The sequence below is a fragment of the Nicotiana sylvestris genome, chromosome 2, assembly GCF_000393655.2.
Source record: "Nicotiana sylvestris chromosome 2, ASM39365v2, whole genome shotgun sequence".
In the NCBI taxonomy this organism is placed as follows: Eukaryota; Viridiplantae; Streptophyta; class Magnoliopsida; order Solanales; family Solanaceae; genus Nicotiana; species Nicotiana sylvestris.
The window spans coordinates 82,012,779-82,035,746 of NC_091058.1; the positions used below are offsets into that span (position 1 = coordinate 82,012,779).

Below are 22,968 nucleotides of genomic sequence, written 5' to 3' on the forward strand. Positions count from 1 at the left end.
ATCTATTGCATCACCTCTGACTAGATTGACCTAGAAGGGTGCTCCTTTCCGTTGGTCCGACGATTGTGAGGAGAGCTTTCAGAAGTTCAAGACAGCCTTGACCACGACACCAGTTCTTGTGTTGCCTTCCGGTTCGGGGATGTATACGGTATATTACGATGCCTCACGCGTTGGCTTGGATCGTGTATTGATGCAGGAAGGGCGAGTTATTGTATACGCTTCATGTCAACTGAAGGTTCATGAGAAGAATTATTCTGTGCACGATCTAGAGTTGGCTACGATTGTTCATGCTTTTAAGATATGGAGGCATTATCTGTATGGGGTGTCATGTGAGGTTTATACTGATCATCGCAACTTACAACATTTGTTCAAGCAGATGGATCTTAATTTGAGGCAGCACAGGTGGCTTGAGTTACTGAAGGATTATGACATCACCATTCTTTATCATCCGGGCAAGGCAAATGTGGTCGCGAATGCCTTAAGTAGAAAGGCAGAGAGTATGGGTAGCTTGGCATTCATTCCAGCAGAGGAGAGGCCACTAGCTTTGGACATTCAGTCCTTGGCTAACAGACTTGTGAGGTTGGACATTTCAGAGCCCAACCAAGTTTTTGCGTCTGTGGTTGCTCAGTCTTCATTATTGGGGCAGATAAAGGCTCGGTAGTTCGATGATCCACATTTGGCGGTTCTCAGAGAGATGGTACTTCAGGGGGGTACCAAGGAGGTTTTTATTGGCGAGGATGGTGTTTTGCGACTCCAGGGTCGCCTATGTGTTCCTAATGTTGTTGGTTTGAGGGAGAGGATTCTAGAGGAGGCACACAGTTTGTGGTATTCTATTCACCCGGGAGCTTTAAAGATGTATCGCGACTTGAGGCAGCATTATTGGTGGCGAAGGATAAAGAAAGATATAGTGGAGTATGTGGCTAGGTGTTTGAATTGCCAGCAGGTCAAGTATGAACACCAGAGGCCGGGTGGCCTACTCCAGCAGATGCCTATACCAGAGTGGAAGTGGGAACACATTACCATGGATTTTGTAGTTGGGTTGCCACGGACTTTGCGGAAGTTTGATTCAGTATGAGTCATTGTTGACAGGTTGACCAAGTCGGCCCACTTCATTCCAGTGGCGACTACTTATACAACAGAGAGGTATGCTCAGATTTCCATTCGGGAGATAGTCCGGTTGCATGGTGTGCCTGTTTCCATCATATCAGATAGAGGTCCTCAGTTCACTTCCCATTTCTAGAGAGTTCTTTAGAGTGAGTTGGGGACCCATGTAGAGCTCAGCACAGCATTCCATCCTCAGACCAATGGGCAGTCGGAGCGGACAATTCAGACTTCGGAGGACATGCTCAGAGCATGTGTGATTGACTTTGGAGGGCAGTGGGATCAGTTCTTGCCCTTGGCGGAGTTTTACGTACAACAACAGCTATCAGTCCAGCATAAAGATGGCTCCATACGAGGCTTTATATGGTCGACATTGTCGTTCTCCTATCGGGTGGTTTGAGCCTGGTGAGGCTAAGTTACACGACACAGATTTGGTACAGTATGCCTTGGACAAGGTAAAGTTGATTCAGGAAAGGCTTCGCATAGCTCAGTCCAGACAGAAGAGCTACGCGGATCAGAAGGCGCGTGATGTATCATTCATGATTGGCGAGAAGGTTCTCTTGGAATTATCGCCAATGAAAGGTGTTATGAGGTTTGGGAAGAAGGTCAAGTTGAGCCCTAGTTTTATTGGCCCCTTTGAGGTATTGAGACGAGTTGGGGAGGTCGCTTACGAGCTTGCTTTGCCCCCCAGCTTATCGGGAGTTCATCCGATTTTTCATGTATCGATGCTTCGGAAGTATCATGCCGACTTATCCCATGTGTTGGACTTCAGTACTATTTAGCTGGATGAGAGTTTGGGTTATGAGGAGGAGCCAGTTGCCATTATTGATAGGCAGGATCGTCAGTTTGGTCCAAGAGGATTTTTGCAGTGAGGGTCCAGTGGAGGGGCCAACCAGTCGAGGAGGCGACCTGGAGTCTGAGGAGGACATGCAGAGCAGATATCCACATTTATTCAGCAGCTCATGTACTTTTCTATGCCCGTTCGAGGACGAACGTTTGTTTAAGAGGTGGAGAATGTAACGACCGTATCAGTCATTTTGCCTTCTAGAACCCCGTTCCCCTAAATAAAACTTCCCGCATTTGCTTTAACTAATTTACGACTTGCGGGGATGGTTGATTCGGGATTTGGAAGAGCTTGGAGTGGAATATGCTCATTTTATTCCTAAGGGATTTTCTTAAAAGGCTAAGTTTGAATTTGGTCAACATTTTGAGCAAACAGACCCGGATTCGTGATTTGACGATCCCGGAGGGTCCGTAGGATAATATGGGACCTGGGCGTATGCCCGGAATCGAATTCCGAGGTCCTTAGCCTGAGTAATGAATTTTTATTAGAAATTATTAAACTAAAATTCTAAGGATTTAAAGAAACTAATTAATGATTGATCACATGGGTATCAGGCTCGTATGTTGGTTCCGGAGCCCGGTACAGGTCCGAAATAACATTTAAGACTTGCCCGCAAAATTTGGTGTCAATCCGAGTAGTTTAAGGGCGTTTCGGCTCGTTAGAGGAAAGTTAAGAACTTGGAGTTCATAAGTTTGATTCTATTGGTTTTAAGGGTGATTCTTAGATTCAGCATTGTTTCGGGCATTCCGAAGGTTCGAGTAGGTCCGTTTCATGATTTCAGACTTGTCGGTATGTTCGGGCCAGGCTCGGGAGCCCCGAGTGTCAATCAGACGAGGCTCGAGTGAAGTTGGGAATTTGGAGAAGTACTGAAGCATCTGTTTCTGTCATAACCGCACCTGCGGTTGGTCGACCGCAGGTGCGAGACCGTAGAAGCGGTCATAGCCTCGAAGATGCGGCCTAGGGAAGGCCAGGCCAAAACCGCAGAAGCGGCTTCGAGACCGCAGAGGTGGTCGCAGCCCACTTGGCTAGTTCCGCAGGTGCGTCCGATTTCTCGTAAAAGCGGGACCGCAGATGCGGAAATCGCTGAAGTAGTGAGCTTCATTTAATACAGGTTCTAAGTCCCTGTTTGCCAGTTTTCACTCTTCCATTGGCGATTTTGGGAGCTTTTGAGAGGAGACTTCCACTTAGCATCTTGAGTTAAGTTTATCCCACCTATTGTTAGTTTAATACTTGTGTATTAGGTAGATTAAACACTAGAATTTAGGTAGAATCAAGGGGTTAGAGCAAAACCTAGGGTTTTGACAAAAGATAGATTTAACCACAAACTTTATTATGAAATGAGTTAGAAATCATATATTATTGATCCTTAGGTTATAGAGAAAAATTTCCTTCGAAAAATTTCGGAATCCGGGCATGTCGGGGTCGAATTTTAGGAAACTTGTGTTGAGGGTTGGGAAATTGCGTAAATAGCTAGAATACGATCTTGTGAGCTTATATTGACTAGTTCCTACCTCGTTTAACTAATTTCGTATTGTTCGACTCCAAATTGAGAATTTGGGCTCATTATTGGCATTTGGAAGTATACTTGGAGCGAGGTAAGTCTCCTTTCTAACCTTGTAAGAGAAAATTGTCCCCATAGGTGTAATAATTGAATAAATTGCTATTATATGCGGGGGCTACGTATGCACTAGGTGACGAGAGTCTATGCGTAGCTACTATTATGCTAAGTCCGGGTAGTCTAGGACCCATAAGCATGCTCTATGTGATATTCTTATAACTTGATGTTTAATTCGGATTCGTATAAATCATGTTGATTAAGGTAAATGAGACTGGTAAGAGGAATCTTATTTTCCTTGACCTTTTAAAGAGAAATTGAATATTTTTGTGAATAACTGCTCCCCAGATATACACTATTGTCTGCTTGTTGTTGAGTTTATTTATATTTGACCACGTCGCACGTGTGATTCGCGAGCAGAGTAATAGATGCATCTATAGTTCGTGCCGTTCGACCCTCGGCAGTGCACAATTTACTTTTACGTCGGATCGGGCCGTACGACCCTTGGTGTTACTTATGCATGCTTTACTTGGTATTTTCCTATGGATTGAACTTCTTATATGCCTTGAAATGTAAAGGGGTACTCATGATATTATCTGGAAAAAGAACTGTTATTCCTTACCATAAAATGTTAATTAAATGTGCTATCCATGCTTAGAATGTATGTTTTCTCATATTATTTGACCCTAGTTAGTATCAAGTCGACCTCTCGTCTCTACTTCTTCGAGATTAGACGGGATACTTACTGGGTACATATTATTTATGTACTCATACTACACTTTTGTACTTAATTGTACAGGATCTGAGGCAGGTGTCTGTGGCTATCAGTCTGGTGTGCATCCCTGAGCAGATTTCAAGACTTCTACGGTGAGCTGCTTCCCTTCCCATGCCGTTCAGCAGCTTGAAGGAGTCTCTCTTATTTATTTTTCTGTCTATTCTATTTTGAACAGTAGCATAGATTGATTCTTTTGTATATTCTACTAGTTGCCCACAACTTGTGACACCAGGTCTTGGCACACACATTAGTAGACTAGTATTTTGGGTTGTATGATTATTTTTGGCACCTTACTGTTCATTGATGGTTTTTACTTTAATTTAAGGAATTATTACAACTATTTTGGTAAAAGTAAGTTAGAACTTATTTAGTATTTTCTGCGTTGGCTTACCCGACAATGGTGTTGTGCGCCATCATGACATATTATGGAAATGGGTCGTGACTGATCGGCCTTTTTATTATTTATAAATAAAAATTTTACATTGGACACAATTATCGTTTAATTTTTACTTTCTATATTTCAAAATTAACTAAAAGTTTTACTACTAAATCTTTTCTATTTAAACTATATAGCATATCCTAATATTTAGGAAAGTAATCATAATAAGATTAATTATATAAATCAAGTAAGTTAATTTTCATCAGAATTTATAATTTTAGAACTTGTTATTTTACCCGGAATAACAATAATCCAGGTGACATTAGAAGTCTTCCACTTCAAAATTCCAAGAGACAAAAATTGATATTTTCAAAAGGGTTGTCATAGAGTTCGTAGTTTTTTTACAGTGTCGATAAATGTATCTAGTGGATATGTATTACACGTAATCATGAACAAATATCAAATTAGAAATATGTGACTAACTGATATTAACAATTACTATTGAGTTAAAGAAAGTAACAACATATATTAGCATGTATTATCTCTTATCGTGATAATGATCGAATTACCTAAAAAGGATAGCGTGAAAACCTAAATCTATCCCTAACGAGAGTCCAAATAATTAGATATTTTTAAAGAAGAGATCTTCTTTTATTATGTTAGATAAATGTGATTAAAGTTCATGATTTTTTCCAGTGATTTAGATTTTTTGTTTTTTGTTGATAATTCAAACACGTTTGTGCACAATATCTATGCAATTCTTTAAAGTTTGTATTCACTGATATGAAATACATGCGCAACACGTGTAATTTAAGATTATTAGTACTATATTAAAAGCATGAAGCCTCTTAGAGAAATATTGTTCATCTTTTTTACCCTTTAAAAACTGATTTCATATTGGATAAAATTGTAATTTTTGTTGTTTTCCTAATATTTAGGACTTCTAAATCAAATAAAAATTTTAGTTATTAAATTTTTCCTTTTTTGAACTAGGTAAGAAATTCTAATATTTAGAGCTTTAAATGAATAATATTATTTTTCCATGTTTAGATGTCACGACCCCAAATATCCGATCGTGATGGCGCCTATCACAATACTAGGCGAGCCCATCTAATCCAGTATTCACAGTCAATTTATGTTAATAAAAACATTTTTTCTAACATTAATTAAGTCTCAATTCTTCATAAGAAATATCTAAATCACTGAAATGTGCGGAAACAATAAAAACATCAAACCAACACGGCCCAACAATTTGGCGTCACAAGTCTAGATCCTCTAAATACAACTAGTCCGACTGTCTAATACATAACAAGTCTAAAAATACAGAAAATAAGGATAGAAAGGAGGAAAGCAGGGCTGCAGACGCCATGCAGCTACCTTGTAGTCTTCGGTGAACTCCGATACTGCTGAGGACCCTCACTCTGCCGCTCGGGCACCTGGATCACACAAGGTGCAGGGAGTAACGTGAGTACGCCAACTTAGTAAGTTACTAAAGTAAATATGGTTTGAGTGCAGTGACGAGTAGTTAAAAATCATATGTAAAAGTATACAACAAAGTATCAAAATCAACTCAACAGTTCAAAAAGCCAAATTCTTCGTAAAACTTCAGTTTCAGTTGAAATACTTTGAAATCATTTACTTAGAAGTTTTCAATAGAGGCTTATTATAAAAAGAAGAGTGAAATCAGCAAAATGTCATAAATGGGCCCCTCGGTCAAGGTATCACTCATATATATAGCCTCTCGGGCAAGCCTCTCGGTCACTCGTGACTTAGCTCTCGTCATACATCACTCACACTCAACACTCTGGCTCAATAATATATCATAATAGTCATAATCATAATAACCGCTGCGGCGTACAGCCCGATCCATAGTTTATAGTTGACTACACTCACTGGAAGTGTACAGACTTCGGAGGGGCTCTACAACCCAAGCGTCATATTGCTGCGGCACGCAACCCGATCAAATATATATCGCTGCGGCATGCAACCTGATCTATATAAGTATCATTGCGGCGTGCATCCCGATCCATAATATATACACATAATATTGTTGCAGTGTGCAGCCCGATCCATAATATATTTATAATCCTCACCATTAGGTCCTCAACCTCTCTTAGTCATTAACCTCACAGCCACTCAGGCATAACAGTGAAAATCAAGGAAACTTAGCCTAAATAGTTTTAAACTTAGCCTAAATAGTTTTCACATTTTTAAGAAGTAGAGTGATAAAACCCAGGTTTAAATAATAAACAGGTAAAACATGACCGAGGATATGCTTTGAAACAAATAGAGTGGGGAAAACAGTAAAAATGCCCCTAAGGGTCTCAACGGGTCAGCACAAGGCCCCAAACATGGCATACAACCCATACTATAGTATCAATCTCTAAAATATGTGATATCATAAGATTTCAAATAAAATACGCGGCTTAATAGTCGCTACGAGATGGACCAACTCACAATCCCTACCGGTGCACGCCCACACGCTCGTCACCTAGCATGTGTGTTACCTTATTTATCAAAACAATACGAAATACCAGGGTTTTTTACCCTCAGTTCCAGATTTACAATGGTTACTTACCTCAAACCGGATGAACTACTACTCCGCGATGCCTTTGCCTCTCGCCTCGGCCTCAACTCACGCCGAATCTACCGAAAATCAAAATTATAACATTAAAATATGCTAAGGGAACAAAGCCCATGCAAAATTAATTAAGTTATACCAAAAATCCCGAAATTGGTCCAACCCGACCCCCGGGCCTACGTCTCAAAATTCGATAAAAATTACATCAACGAAATCCTTATCCTCCCATGAGTTCATACATACCAAGAATACCAAAATCCGACAACCAATGGCCCCTCAAATCCCTAGATTAAGGTCTCAAGTTTCCAACCTCTAACTCCCCAATTTAGGCTTCAAATCCCCCAAATTTCATGTTTAATTAGATAGAAATCACAATAGGATCGAGTATTATGTCCATAATTCTTACCTCCAAGAAGTTCTCTTTGATTCCCTCTTCAATCTCTCTCAAAAAGCTCCAAAACCGAGTCAAAATAGTGAACTAGGCCAAAAGTCACAAAAATAGCCTTTTAAACATTCTGCCCAACGATTTGAAATCCTTCTTTGAGAACAAGGTCAAAGCCTCGCGTTCGCGAAGCACAAAAATACCGTTGACCAAAAATCCTCTTATACAAACGCGACCACCCCTCGCGAATGCGATGCCTCAGCCACTCGAACCTTCGCGAACGCGATGAACAATGACCCAGCCCTTCGCGAATGTGGGACCCTCATCGCGAACGCAAAGGATAACGCTCCTTTCTCACACCCCAACCCTTCGCGAACGCGAGGGTCCACTCGCGAATGCGAAGCACAATTGTCTGCAACACTAACAACAGATTTTCTACAATCTTTTTCAACTTGAAATGATTCATTCAACCACCCGAAACTCACCCGAGGCCTCGGGACCTCAACCAAACCTGCCAACATATCCCATAACTTCATTCAAACTTATTCCAACCTTCGGGACGCTCAAAACAACATGAAAACACCAAAATCACATCGGATTCAAGCCAAAAATTTCAAAAATTCCAAATTCCGCTTTCGATCAAAAAGTCTATCAAACCACGTCCGAATGACCTGAAATTTTGCACATACATCCCAAATGACACAGCAGACCTAATGCAACTCCCAAAATTCCATTCCGACCCCTATATCAAAATCTGACCTATCAACCGGAAAACGCCAAAATTCTAATTTCGCCAATTCAAGCCTAAATCTACTCCGTACCTCCAAAACACATTCGCGCTCCTAAGTTCCAAATAATCTACTGAAGCTATCCAAACCATCAGAATTCACATCCGAGCCCTTATTCACATAAGTCAATATCCGATTGACTTTTCCAACTTAAGCTTACTCAAAAGAGACTAAGTGTCTCAAACCCTACCAAACCTCTCTGAACCCAAACCAATCAACCCGATAACATATAATACAGCTGAACAAAACAATAAGAAGCAAAAATGGAGAAAAAGGAGTGGTAACTCATGAAACGACCGGTCGGGTCGTTACATCCTCCCCCTCTTAAATAAACGTTCGTCTTCGAATGAGTTAAGAAACATACCTGAAGCCTCAAATAGGTGAGGATATCTGCTCCGCATCTCCTGCTCGGTCTCTCAAGTAGCCTCCTCTACGGGCCAACCTCTCTACTGCACTTTCACTGAAGCTATATCCTTTGATCTCAACTTTCGAACCTGACGCCCCTAAATAGCCACTGGCTCCACATCATAAGTCAAATCATCATCTAACTGAACCGTGCTGAAATCCAAAACATGAGACGGGTCACCAATATACTTCTGGAGCATAGAAACATGAAATACCGGATGCACACTCGACAAGCTGGATGGCAAAGCAAGCTCATAAGCCACCTCCCCAATCCTCCGAAGCACCTCAAAAGGCCCAATGAACTGAGGACTCAATTTATCCTTCTTCCCAAATCTCATAACACCCTTCATGGGTAAAACCTTTAGTAGATCCTTCTCCCCAACCATGTTAGACACATCACAGACCTTCCTGTCAACATAACTCTTTTGCCTCGACTGCGCTGTACGAACCTCTCATGAATCACCTTCACCTTATCTAAAGAATCATGCACCAAGTCTATACCCAACAGCCTAGCCTCACCCGGCTCAAACCAACCAACTGGAGATCTACACCGCCTCCCATACAAAGCCTCATATAGAGCCATCTGAATATTCGACTGGTAGCTGTTGTTATAAGAAAACTCTGTGAGCAATAGAAACTGATCCCATGACCCTCAAATATAAATGAAATAAGCACACAACATGTCCTCCCATATCTAAATAGTACGCTCGAACTGCCCGTCCATCTGAGGGTGAAAACCTGTGCTCAACTAGACCTGAGTACCCAACTCTCACTGTACCGACCTCTAAAACTGAGAAGTAAACTGAGTGCCCTATCTGAAATGATGGAAATTGGGACACCATGCAAATGAAAAATCTCCCAGATATAGATCTCTGCCCTCTGAAGAATAGGTAGTACACACAAGAATGAAGTGCGCGGACTTGGTCAGCCGATCCACAATCACCCAAATAGCATCGAACTTCTTCAAAGTCCGTGGGAGCCCAACTACAAAATCCATAGTGACTCGCTCACACTTCCACTATGGAATATCCATCTGTTGAAGTAATCCACCTGGTCTCTGATGTTCATATTTCACCTGCTGACAATTGAGACACTGAGCTACAAATCCCACAATGTCTTTCTTCATTCTCTTCCACTAATTATGCTGTCTCAGATCCTGATACATCTTCGTGGCACCCGGATTAATGGAATACAGCGAACTATGGGCCTCCTCTAGAATCAACTCCTGAAGTCCATCTACATTAGGCACACATATCCGGCCCTGCATCCTCAATACTCCATCATCACCAATAGTCACATCTCTGGCATCATCGTGTTGAACTCTGTCCTTAAGGACAAGCAAATGAGGATCATCATACTGATGCTCTCTGATGAAATCGAATAAGAAAGACCGGGAAATCACACAAGCCAATACCCGACTGGTCTCCGAAATATCCAACCTCACGAACCGATTGGCCAAGGCCTGAACATCAACTGCAAGATGTCTCTCCCTGAAAAGAATATATGCCAAACTCCCCATACTCACCGCCTTCCTACTCAAGGCATCGACCACCACATTGGCCTTTCCCGAATGGTACAAAATAGTGATATCATAGTCCTTAGTAGCTCCAACCATCTCTGCTGCCTCAAATTGAGATCCTTCTGTTTGAACAAGTGTTGGAGGCTACGATGATCAGTAAACACCTCAGAAGACACACCATACAAATAATGCCTCCAGATCTTCAGCGCGTGAACAATGGCAACTAACTCCAAATCATGAACATGGTAGTTCTTCTCATGGGGCTTCAACTGACGAGAAGCATAAGAAATAACTCTGCCCTCCTACATCAATACATACCCAATACCAACTTTTGAAGCATCATAATACACGGTATATGTACCTGAAGCTGATGGCAAAACTAACACTGGAGCTATGATCAAGGCAGTCTTGAGCTTCTGAAAGCTCTCCTCACACTCATCCGACCACCTGAATAAAGCACCCTTCTGAGTCAACTTGGTCAAGGGCGATGCGATAGATGAAAATCCCTGAACAAACCTACGGTAATAACTCGCCAACCCAAGAAAGCTACAAATCTCTGTGGCTGAGGATGGTCTGGGCAAACTCTGAACTGCCTCTATCTTCTTCGGATCAACCTAAATACCCTCACTGGACACCACATGCCCCAAGAATGCCACTGAACTGAGCCAAAACTCACACTTGGAGAACTTTGCATAAAGCTTATCCTCCCTCAATCTATGCAACACAACTCTCAAATGCTCCATGTGCTCCTCCTGACTATGCGAATACACTAAAATATCATCAATGAAAACTATGACAAATGAGTCGAGATACAGCTGGAACACGTTGTTCATCAAGTGCATGAATGCTGCTAGGGCATTGGTCAGCCCAAAAGACATCACCAGTGTGAGCACGTGATTTTTGCTTTACGCGACAATCGCTCCAAAAAGAAATAAAAATAATAACAAATGGTCCTATTGTACAATCTTTTGGATTCTACATGGCACTTTGTTAATTATTTATAATTTTTGCCCATTTTATTTTTATTAAAGCAAAATACAAAAAAATGTATGTGTCCTGCGCAATTTGAACCGGGATCCGTTCGTTAAATAGAAAATCATAAATAGGCATCTTCGCCCGTGATTTTGTTCTTGTTTGATTTTACCTGTTTTAAATATTTTAATATGTGTGTGCAAATAATTGTATTAAGTGTTTATTTAATTTTAATTTGATTTACTTAGGTTTTTAAAATAAAGAAGAAAATAAAATAATAATAAAAGAAAAAAAAAAAATTCGGACTTGGGCCAGTCCGATTTTAAACAAATTGGCCCAAACAAACTAAGCCCAAAACCCATGCTTGCCCGGTCCGTGACCAGCCTACTTCAAGAATGTCCAAACGACGCCGTTTTAATCCAGGCTGATCTGAGCCGTTGATCTCTGAAAGATCAACGACCAAGATCTCTCACCCCGAACCCATCAACAGACCCGAACCACCTTACCCAAACCAACCCAAACCCTGGCATGGGAAACGACACCGTTTCCCCATCATATGAAAGATCTGGGCCTTCCATCTCGCCTCATCCAACGTCTGAGATCAACCCACCCATCCCATATATAACCTTCCAACCATACCCTGCCCCCCTTATCCAATACCCCGGCTTTCGTCTTCATCTCCTTCCCCACGAAACCCTAGCCGCCCCCTTATCCCTCGCCGTTAATCCCGGTGGCATGAACGCCGATGACCTTCACCTTAACACCCTAAAACCACCTTGACACCCTGAACATGGATCTGTTGGCCATTCAGTTCGAATTATCCCTGAGGTTCTCGAATCTTCAAAAGAAGATTCGAGCAAAAAACTCGATCCACACCGATGCACCCCAGCTTCACACCAGATAGTCCCCAGACCCCTCTCGTGACCAAACCATGCTTGGTTTGGTCCGAATCTGACCAGGGAAGCATGAATCCCAGATCTGATTTTTGGAACCTTAGGGTTCCTCGTCACTGGTCCGTATCTTGTTCAAGCCGAAGAGATTAAGGTCTAATGGACCTTAATCGAAGTGTTTCTCATCTGAGAAACACTTCGATTAAAGTCCGTTCAGCCTTAAGAAAGGTCTGTTCGAGTCCAAGCTAGGGTCTTTTGATTTTTCGGGTTTTAAGGTGAGTTTTGCTTTCTTTTCTTTATTTGTTTTAGTCCATGAGATTGTTCTAAAGTTTGTTCATGTTTCGTGAAATCTGTGTTTTGAGTTTTATCAACTGTGTCCTGTCCACCTTGCCTGAACCTTTGTTGTTTGATTGAGTTTCTTCTTCTACTTGTTCTGATAATGTGTATGTATGTATTTGTTGTGCAATTAGTTGAATTTCAAATTTGAACTGATTAACTGATTCCTCGGATACAATTCTGTTTAGTCAATACAATTCGAATCATGTGTCCTATACTGTTAAATGTCTGATTTTGGTTTCGATTGTATGTGTTATAACTAATATAGTCGAGTCGACATGTGTCGTCAATTAGTTTCAGATGTTTGAACAATAAACAAATCGATCTGCTTCTGTTAAGCATTGTCTGAATCAGTTAGGAATTGAATTTAGCTACTTATAGTTGTTAATCTGAATCAGAAATATAAAAGGATTGGTTTTGTTTAGTTGCAGTCAGAATTGGAGGGCATGTGCACTTGTGCACAACATGTGCACTTGTGCACAACATGGGCATAAAGGCCTTTGTTACATTTAAAATAGTTTGACAGCATATGCTGTCAGATTATACCCTGCTGCCCATATCCTGCTTTAGTTTAGAAATATTAAACCTCACTTAAAAGGTAAGTCTGCCAGGGAATATCATGGGAGTTTGTTCTTATTTAAATAGTAAGTGGAATCTGAAAATAAGAGAGCACATGGGAGGATGTTCTGATTTGTGTAAAACAGGCTGTTAAAGGGGTGATGGGAGGCTTATAAAAGGGGGGATTTGAGAAGAGAAATGGATGGATACAGACATAAGAGACAGAGAGATAGAGATACAGACACAGGGAAATTGTTAACACAGAGAGAGGGGATTCAGACTGGATCATTGAGGGCTGAAGTTCGAAAAGAAAGAAAAACTGAGAGGAGTTCTTTTGATAACTCAAATAGATTTCAAGACTGAAAATTGGCACTCTTTTGTTTAAGAAGAAAAGAGATAGTGAGAGGGATATCATAAAAGGGCACATACAGACACATTGAGAGAAGATATATACACAAATAGAGAGTGAACAAGAAACAGGGAATATACAGAAATTTCAGGAAAAAACTGTTTTCTGTTTGGGTTTTATTTGCTGTCAACCTGTTGGGCTGTACTGATTCTTCCAAGTCTTAATTGAGATTTCTGGTGGTATTTTCGTGCTTAGTTTCCTTTGAGTTGGTCTGCCTGGAGTTTTGTTTATGCTTCACTGCCTACTGCTGTCATTTTCCATTTTTTTCCTCGTCTATAATTGTATCTTGCACCGGAACTTGTCCTGCTGCTGTTATCTGTTACTGCTGCTGTTTCGCTTGCACTATTGCTCAACTGACTCTCTTGCTTTCTTCATTGTAAGCATCTTCTCAGGTACACACTTCGAATCTGTCTGATGTAACTGATGTCGAAATGAAATTGAAATGAAAGATCTGAAGATCCTTTAATCATCTGTGGCTTTACTTACAGCTTTGCGAATATTGTTAAAGTTGTATAAATCCTTTAATTTGTAGCCTAATAGAGAATACATTAGTAAGTTTGTACTTAATTAATGTTTATGTTGATCTGAAACTGTGGTATTTGATTCATTTAGAAGCATACAGGATGTAAATACAGTTCATGGAACGTGAAACTATTCAATATGATTGTTAGAATTAAACTCACTCTTTCAGCATGCTTTGAATAAGTAGGGGCCAATGGCTGTTAAATCTAGCCAAATACAATACAGTTTTGAATCACCCAGTTTCGACTTCTTTAGGCAGTTTATAGGACTAGCTTTGAATATCATCGGTAACATTCTTTAATAAGGAATTCTACTAACCCTGTTTAAGCAAGTTAATCTAAATTCGACTTAAAAATGTTTGTTCGGATTAAGTGTTGTATTTCGTTAGCTCGTATATGATTTCCTTGTCAAATTAAAGCATTTTTTCCATTAAAATATAATGTTTTCTTAACTTTGTAAATAATTAATCATAAAAACCCGGATTAGGCCAAAGCAGCATGTACCTTTTTCTTCTAGTTTTAGAGACAAATGTATTAGAAATGTAGCCACTTTAGGATATCCTTTCTAAATAGAGACGAGCCTCGCCAAATAAAAATGCAAAATTGCGGGGCCCTCAATAAATAATCATAATAAATATTTAGAATTCAGGATAGGCCGTTTAGTGAATTTCATGGCTTCCTACAAAATAATAATGCGCTAGACTCTTTAGGCGCGACTTAATTAAATTACATTCTTAAACTCGGGTGCACATTGATGTGACCCGAATCCAAATCTCAACGGAGTCAAAATGGTCAACAACTACGGGTGCATTGATTGTGACGTGGTTCGAGATGCATTTTCACGACGTTGCAATTCTATAAAAATAAATGATAATAATAAAAGCGGTTTAAACTTAATAAAAGCACATAAGTCACAACATGTATTTAAATCAGATATTTAGCCATTATAACAATTTAAGCGACCGTGCTAGAACCACGGGATTCGAGGGTGCCTAACACCTTCCCTCGGGTCAACAGAATTCCTTACTTAGAATTTCTGGTTCGCAGACTTCATTTGGAAAAGTCGAATATTTTCCTCGATTTGGGATTCAAGATAAACCGGTGACTTGGGACACCAAAAGCCAAACCTTTCCCAAGTGGCGACTCTGAATTAAATAAATAATCCCATTTCGAATATTGTCACTTAAATTGGAAAAACTCCCTCGCGCATTTTACCCTTCGAGGGCGGGCGCGCAAAAAGGAGGTGTGACAGCTCTGGCGACTCTGCTGGGGAAATTTACCCAGAACCACTGGTTCAGGGTTCAAGAATTCGAGCTTAGAATAATTGTTATATTTGGCTTTATTATCTGATCTTTATTACATGTTTTTGCATAACGTGCTAAATTTTGTCTTTTACCGCTTTGATATTATCTGAACTGTATATAAACTGTGCCGAAACCCTTCTCTTCTTACCTCCGGGGAGAAGCTCGCTGGTCGAGACTCCCTATTCTGTTAGTGTCGATACCTGAAATAAGAAAGAGGTCGGACAAGTTACAAAGCCGGACGATCTCGCGGGTCCCCGGTACGTAGCCCCCTCCTCGACTCGAGTTGTCCGCTCGGGTACACAGTCTAGAACAAATACCCAGGGTATAAACCTAGTATAACGAAACTTCATGCCGGATCCCTAGTAGGAACGTTTATTTGCATCATGTTGCATTTGACTTAGGGGGCTCAACACAGGGGTTGGGTCCGTCTAGGACAGGCAACCTGAAATGAAAAGACCACCCTGCTGCATCCTATTTGTTTTGTGCATTTATTTGCTTCGGTTCCGCATGCTGACCGGTTTCTAAAAAAAAAGAAGAAAAATAGCAGCGTAGGGAGATAATTACTTATTTTGGAAAAATAGAACCAATGTCCAAGTAGTGTCAAAACCTCGCCGGAATTTTTCTAAAAAAAAAAAAATAAAAACAAAATTTGTCTTCTTAGTTTGAGTTATTAAAAAATAATATAATTTTTTTATCACTTTCAAAATAAAAAAGAGAAGGTATTTATTTAAAAGTAAAAAAAAAAAACGGAAAATTCATAATTCAGAAAAAAATGTTGTTTCTTTCGTAGTACCCCTTTTATAAATTCAGACTAATAGTCCAAATATTTCCTAAAAAAAATATATTTTCTTTAGTCTTTATCTCTTTTCAAAAAAAATATATAATAAAAATACGTATTCTTGATTTCTAGGTTTATTTGATTTTCTCTATTCATGATATTCCCGAACTACGCCGGTTTGATTCTCACCGGATGTGAGATACGTAGGCAACCCTCGTCGGGTTCAACCCCATTTTTGCTAAAATAGCCAAAATCAATAAATAAATAATAAAAAAAGAAGAAGTTGTGTCAATTTTTAAAAGAGTCATAAATAAGTCAGGTGATGTTGTTTTGTCATAAATAGCCGAATGTTCCCGAAAAGGGACGCCGGAAGGGTGACTTTGCATGAACAGCCACCTTTGGGTCTTGTTTAGCATTTTTGTCCAGTTGACCCACACAGCCTTAACATCTTCGTCCCCAAAATGTTTAAAGGCCGTGTTCAAAACTTGATCCCCTTTGTAAAATATTTTGGAGTCAAGTCATTTTTGTTAAAATCACCTTAATAAATGTGCAGGATGAGCACGATGCAAAATGAACATTTTTCAATAATGACCAAAATCCCTGTCAAGTTACGGCTATGGTGGAATGATCTAGGTGTTGAAGGACAAAATGAGGTCAAGAAATATCTGAAAGGTCTCGTGGGTTTGTTGGAAATCCAGCCTCGGGGAGATATCATAAGAGCTTTGGTTACCCACTGGGACCCGGCGCACAATGTTTTCCATTTCTCTGATTTTGAACTCACCCCAACTTTGGAAGAAATGGCCGGGTACATCGGGAATGCGGAACTTCCGTTGAGGCAAAAATACTTGGTCGCCCCAAGAGTTGTCACGGTACATCGATTCCTAGATTCATTGAAGATACCCAGAACGGTCCACAACCCAGATCTGGCAGCCGGATTTTGCACTCCATGCTTCATATATGATAGGTACGGTCATGAGGGGGGATTCAATAATCCAATCAACAAACTGTGCAGCAAAGGTGTTCGTCAGAAGTGGGACAAACACAGACGGGTAGCTTTCATGATGATGTTCCTGGGCCTTCTGGTATTTCCAAGGAAAGACGGAAACATTGATTTGAAGATATCCGGGGTCGTCAGCACTTTACTCACGCAAAATGACAGTACTCTCGCGCCTATGGTGGTATCTGACATCTTTCGAGCTCTTACAGCTTGTAAAGCTGGGGGAAATTTCTTCGAAGGTTGTAACTTGCTCCTACAGATATGGATGACCGAGCACCTCTGCCATCATTCCGAGATTTTGAGCCATGGTTCCCCGGAAAAGACTTGCATAGAAGAATCTTACACGAGAACCAAAGAGATCAGTTTGCCCAAAGGAGTCCTGGCATGGACCTCGTTCTTTCAAGCTCTTACTGCCAGCCAAATACAATGGACGCTAGGATGGTTGCCTGTTGATGAGATCCTATATATGTCTGCAGCTAAAACTCATTTCTTACTGATGGGGCTTAAGAGCATTCAACCTTACGCACCCTGCCGAGTTTTGAGACAGTTCGGAAGATGCCAGACAGTACCTCATGAGGAAGATCTTAGCACTCAAGCAGTTGAGATAAGTCCTAACGGACAATTCCCAGAAGCGAAAATTCGCCAAATCTGGAGTGAGTGTCAATATTTGAAATCAGATACTTGCGTGCGGGATCGAGCCAAAGGGGAGACGGCGCCAGGTTACCTGGCATGGTATAGAAGGGAACTGGAGCATGAAAGGCCGGCTAAGAGACCCCACATCCTGAATTTCGCTGAAACATCGCAAAAACAGTGGGATTGGCTAGCAAAAGAAAGAGGCTATTGCGCCGAAATCAGCAGGTTGAAGCGACAAGTGGAAAGCTTGAAATATGATCACAACGTGCAAGTTGCTACCAATCTGGGAGAACGAAACAGGTTGATTCAGGAAAACGAAATGCTCAAAGCCCAGATCAAACAGACAAGGATAGATGCGGATAAGCAGCCAAGGCGTCGAGCAGATGAGCAGTTGATAAAAAGGCTAAAAGGCAAAGTCAGGGAATGGCAAGAGGATTTAGAGAAATCTAAAAACATCATAGCAGAGCTCAGGGCACAATGGGATACAAGAGCAGATAAGCATCGCCGACACTTGAATCAATTGGAAGGCGACCACGAGAAAACTGTTGCTAAAATAAAGAGAGAGATGGCTGCACTTGAGATCAAAGCAGTTAATCAGGCCAAGGATTTCCAAATTGAGAGCAGATACTGGTACGACTCAATAGCCCAGATGAAGTTGGAAGTACGGCGACTGAAGCATCAGCGTATACAGGATGCTCAAGTATTCAAGATATGTAGTGATCAGATAAAACGCCTACTCGTAGAGAAGAAGCAAACCAGGGATAGGATCAAGGCCATTGCCCATGCCATCACCAGACGATGTCTACGATGTGAGAACATGACCAGCGTTACCTTCCTCTCGGTAGTGATGGGTTATGTCAAGCAGACTATGCATGAGCTGGAACAACTTGAGAGGGATCTCACGCCTAGGACCGCGGCGAGGCCGAATGATGCCCCGCGGACACCAATTTTCAAAACCATAATGCACTCATAAGTCAAGTCTGTATCTTAGCATCTTATGCCTATTTTTCCCATCAGGGTAATTTTTAGTCTATTCTGAGTCCAGGTTTATTTTCAAAGTTTGCTCTTTCTTTTGCAAAATGTAGTTTGTAATAGACCCTTTTAACAATAAAGAGGTTGTTTCTTTTACGCTCATTTGTGTTTTTCTAACTACGTAATGATCTGATTCACGTAGGCATCGTGATACGTAGGCAATCCTCATCGGATCTGGTCGCATTTCTTTTACTGCAGAATATAAAAAAAAAAAAATAATAAATAAAAAAATAAAAAAAAAAAATAATAATAAAAGAAAACAAAAAAAAAGGGGGAAAAAACTAATAAAGAGGAAAAATGCCGGAATGACGCATGCTCTCGTAGCAAACATGTAGTAATCCACTTAACTGTATAGGTGCATCATGACCAACGTGAGATTAACTACCTGTTATTCGCTGCAAATTAACCGTGCGTTTGTCGTTGAGTACCCAGGGTTTTGAAAAGACGGTTGGTTTGGTGAAAGTCTGGCCTCGCACTCATACTTCACGAGGTCAAGGAGAAGTGTTCAACTACCTGTTGTTAGGACCAGAAGCAGTACTCACACTTACTTCACCAGGTCAAAAGGAAGTGTGGAAATGTCTTCAGAAATTCCATTGCAAACAATCCCTGTTTCCGAGGAGAGCTCGATCTCAGCCGTCCTCACACCTGAATCTGCAACTGCGGAGGAAAATAGAATCCTACGGCTCCGCATGTTGGAAATGCTGGACGATTGGAATAATGGGAAAGAGCCGCCAAGTGTCGTCCCCAGATTCCCTGAATTATTCTCCAGGTCAAGTGGGACTTCTAATGTCCCCATAAATTATCCTGCTACACCATTCGGGTACCCAGCCACCTCAGCCTTCTCTGCTGGATCGCCTTCTGAGCCTCATCCCCGAATGTCAGCCACCGATTCAAGCATGAACATCTTTACTACATCACCTTGCCCGATTACGGCACAGCCTACCACGTGCAAACCAAGCTTTGACTCATCCTCTTTTACATTCCAAGCACCATCGTTCTCAATGGAACCAACTAGGTTCGCTACCAGCACTAATCCTCTACCGCCTCAGTGCGAGCTTGCACCCCGGCAAGATCAGAACCCCAGAATTGCAGAACAAAATGAGATTGCCAAGAGAATGAGAAGCCTTGAACAAAGTTTGAAGAATATGCAAGGATTGAGCGGACAGAAGAGCGTCTCTTACGCCGACCTATGCATGTTCCCTCACGTGCACCTGCCAGCGGGTTTCAAGACCCCGAAGTTCGAGAAATACGATGGGCACGGTGACCCCATTGCACATCTTAAGAAATACTGCAACCAATTGCGGGAGCCGGCGGAAAAGAAGAACTGCTAATGGCATATTTTGGGGAAAGTCTAGTAGGGATAGCCTCGGAATGGTATATGGACCAGGAAATGTCTCGATGGCATATATGGGATGATCTCGCCAGAGATTTTGTGAAACAATTCCAGTATAACATCGACATTGCGCCAGACCGAAATTCGCTGTCGAATTTGAAGAAGAAACCTTCAGAAAGCTTCAGGGAATATGCTATTAAGTGGCGTGAACAGGCGTCAAGAGTGAAGCCTCCCATGGATGAAGTGGAAATGGTCACTACTTTTCTCCAGGCTCAAGAATCTGACTATTTCCAAAACATGATGTCAGCCATGGGTAAGCCATTCGCGGAAGCGATCAAGATTGGAGAGATGGTAGAAAATGGTCTGAAAACAGGTAGGATTCTGAGTCAAGCAGCCATAAGGGCAACCTCCCAGGCCGTCCAAAGCGGGTCCGGAGGAATGACAAGAGGGAAGAAGAAAGAAGAGACGACTATGACAGCCTCGGAAGCAAGGGAGTATCGTCATCCCAGGCCCCGTTTCCCGGAAAGAACCCCACAACACTACTACCCCCACTCAAATTTGGCATATGCTCATCAACCTTATATGGTCATGAATGCCCAGCCTTATGCCCATCCACCACAACAAGCCAACCGTGGCCCAGCTCCACCTCCCAGAAATCAGACTCCTTACCGCAACCACTATACCCCACAACCCCCGCAGAATAACTTTCGCCCTCAGGAGCCACCTCGACGGCGAACTTTCACGCCCATCGATGAACAATACTCTACTTTGTTCCCGAAGCTAGTCCAATTGGGTTTCTTGCAACCAATCCCTCAAACAAGGCAAAACCCGACGTCACCTTCTTACAAAGCTGGAGTCAGATGCGCCTATCATTCAGGGGCCGAGGGACATGATACAAATGACTGCTGGTCGTTGAAAAGAGTGGTCGAGAATTTGATAGAGCAAGGGAAAATAGTGCTAAGGGACGAAGAGATCCCAAATGTGACTAACAATCCATTGCCTGCTCACAATAATGGGCCGCTGATCGGAATGATTTGCGAAGACAAAGAATTCGACCCTGCTCTGAAAGCCATAATTGCCATTGTCGACACGGGGAAGAGGCCTGAGACAGACCAGAAACCAGAAAAGGGGGAGGAGGCCAAAGCTATAAAGAAAGAGCCTGAAAAGAAGGTGGAGAAGAAAGTGGTACCGGTAAAGGATGGAGTTCTTTACATACCACGAGGTCGAGCTGAGAAGACGCAGAACTTCGGGATCAAAAAGACAAAACCTATGTACGTGCCAAAAGGGGCCTATGTGGTCCGGGGGACGATTCAACCACCTCGGCTGAATGAGCCAGTGGTTATCGGACGCGTGCCACAAAAGCCAATGACCAACCCGTCCACAGTGCCGTGGAATTATCAAAAGACTTTGGTAATGTACAAAGGTAAAGAGGTCATGGGAGAACTTCCAGAAAATACTTTCATTGGAAGGTATTCAAATACCCAAGAACTGAACAACGCCACACAAAGGCGCTTCCCGCCAAAGAAGCCCGTAAGTGTTGAAGAAGCGGAAGTGTTCTTCCAACAAATGAAAATGCCGGATTACGAAGTGATAGATCAACTGCGCAAGTACCCCGAGCAAGTGTCCATGCTATCATTGTTGATGAGGTCGGCCGAGCATCAAAAGATCTTACTGAAGACCCTGAATGAAGCATATGTGCCAGTTGAAACCTCGGTTGAACAACTAGAGCGGATGACAGAAAGATTCTTCGCCGTCAACCAAATCTCTTTCAGCAAGAATGATTTACCCCCGGAAGGAGCGACACATAACAAGGCTTTGCATCTAACAGTTAAATGCGAAGACTATTATGTCAAGCGGGTAATGTTGGATGGGGGTTCAGGTGTTGAGATTTGCCCGCTCTCCACGCTATAAAGAATGGAAATTGGGACCGGAAAAATCCGACCCAACAATGTCTGCGTAAGAGCTTTCGACGGCATCAAAAGAGATACCATGGGGTAAATAGACCTGTTGTTGGTCATAGGACCAGTCGAGTTTGAAGTAACCTTTCAAGTGCTCGACATGGACACATCCTACAATTTCCTCCTCGGCAGACCTTGGATCCATGCGGCAGGAGCTGTGCCTTCCACTCTTCACCAGATGGTGAAGTTTGAGTACGAAGACCGAGAGATCGTGGTCCATGGGGAAGATGAGCATGCTATCTATCGGGACCCATCCATCCAATATCTTGAACCGAGAGAAGGGAGCGAACATACGGTCTATCAAGCTTTCGAGATTGTACTGGCAGAGCAGCACGAAGAGGGAATACCCTGCCCCCAGCCTTTCTTGTCTAACGCCTCGGTTATGGTGGCCAAAGAGATGATCCGGCACGGATTTAGGCCAGGGAAGGGGCTTGGACGAACCCTTCAGGGAATAACAGAACCCATTACCTTGCCAGTCACCAAGAAACCTTTTGGACTAGGTTTCAAACCTACTCCAGCAGACGAAGAGTGGGCAAAGAAAAGGAAAAATGAGGGTTGGAAGTTACCTCGACCACTGCCGGATTTATATGCAACTTTCATCAGGCCAAGGTACGCTGAAGAAGAAGATGATGAGGTCTTCACAGCTGAGGAAATCGAGGAGATATGTGGGGCGATGAGAGAGATGCTCTACGAGGTCCACATGGTTCAACCAGGTGAAGGCACAAGCATTGCTGAGATGATGTACATGGGGCCGAACGCCAAACTTCAAAACTGGGAGGCTACGCCATTCCCGACTAGACGGAAGTCCGGGTAGACCTGTCCTGCCACCTTTCCTGTGTCACAAGTTATCTCCAGGACATAACTTGAACGTTTTCTTCTTTTCAATTGTTGTTTTGAATTCCTAAGTTGTAAACATTG

At 42.0% G+C, this 22,968-nt stretch overlaps 1 protein-coding gene across 1 annotated transcript; it reads left to right on the forward strand.

Annotated features, from left to right (window-relative positions):
* Window positions 1-694: 694 nt before the first annotated feature.
* LOC138885144 (uncharacterized) lies at window positions 695-1,240 on the forward strand. The gene is made up of 2 exons (XM_070166047.1): window positions 695-912; window positions 1,090-1,240. Exons 1-2 carry the CDS (start codon window positions 695-697, stop codon window positions 1,238-1,240), a joined length of 369 nt encoding a protein of 122 aa, XP_070022148.1.
* Window positions 1,241-22,968: the final 21,728 nt, after the last annotated feature.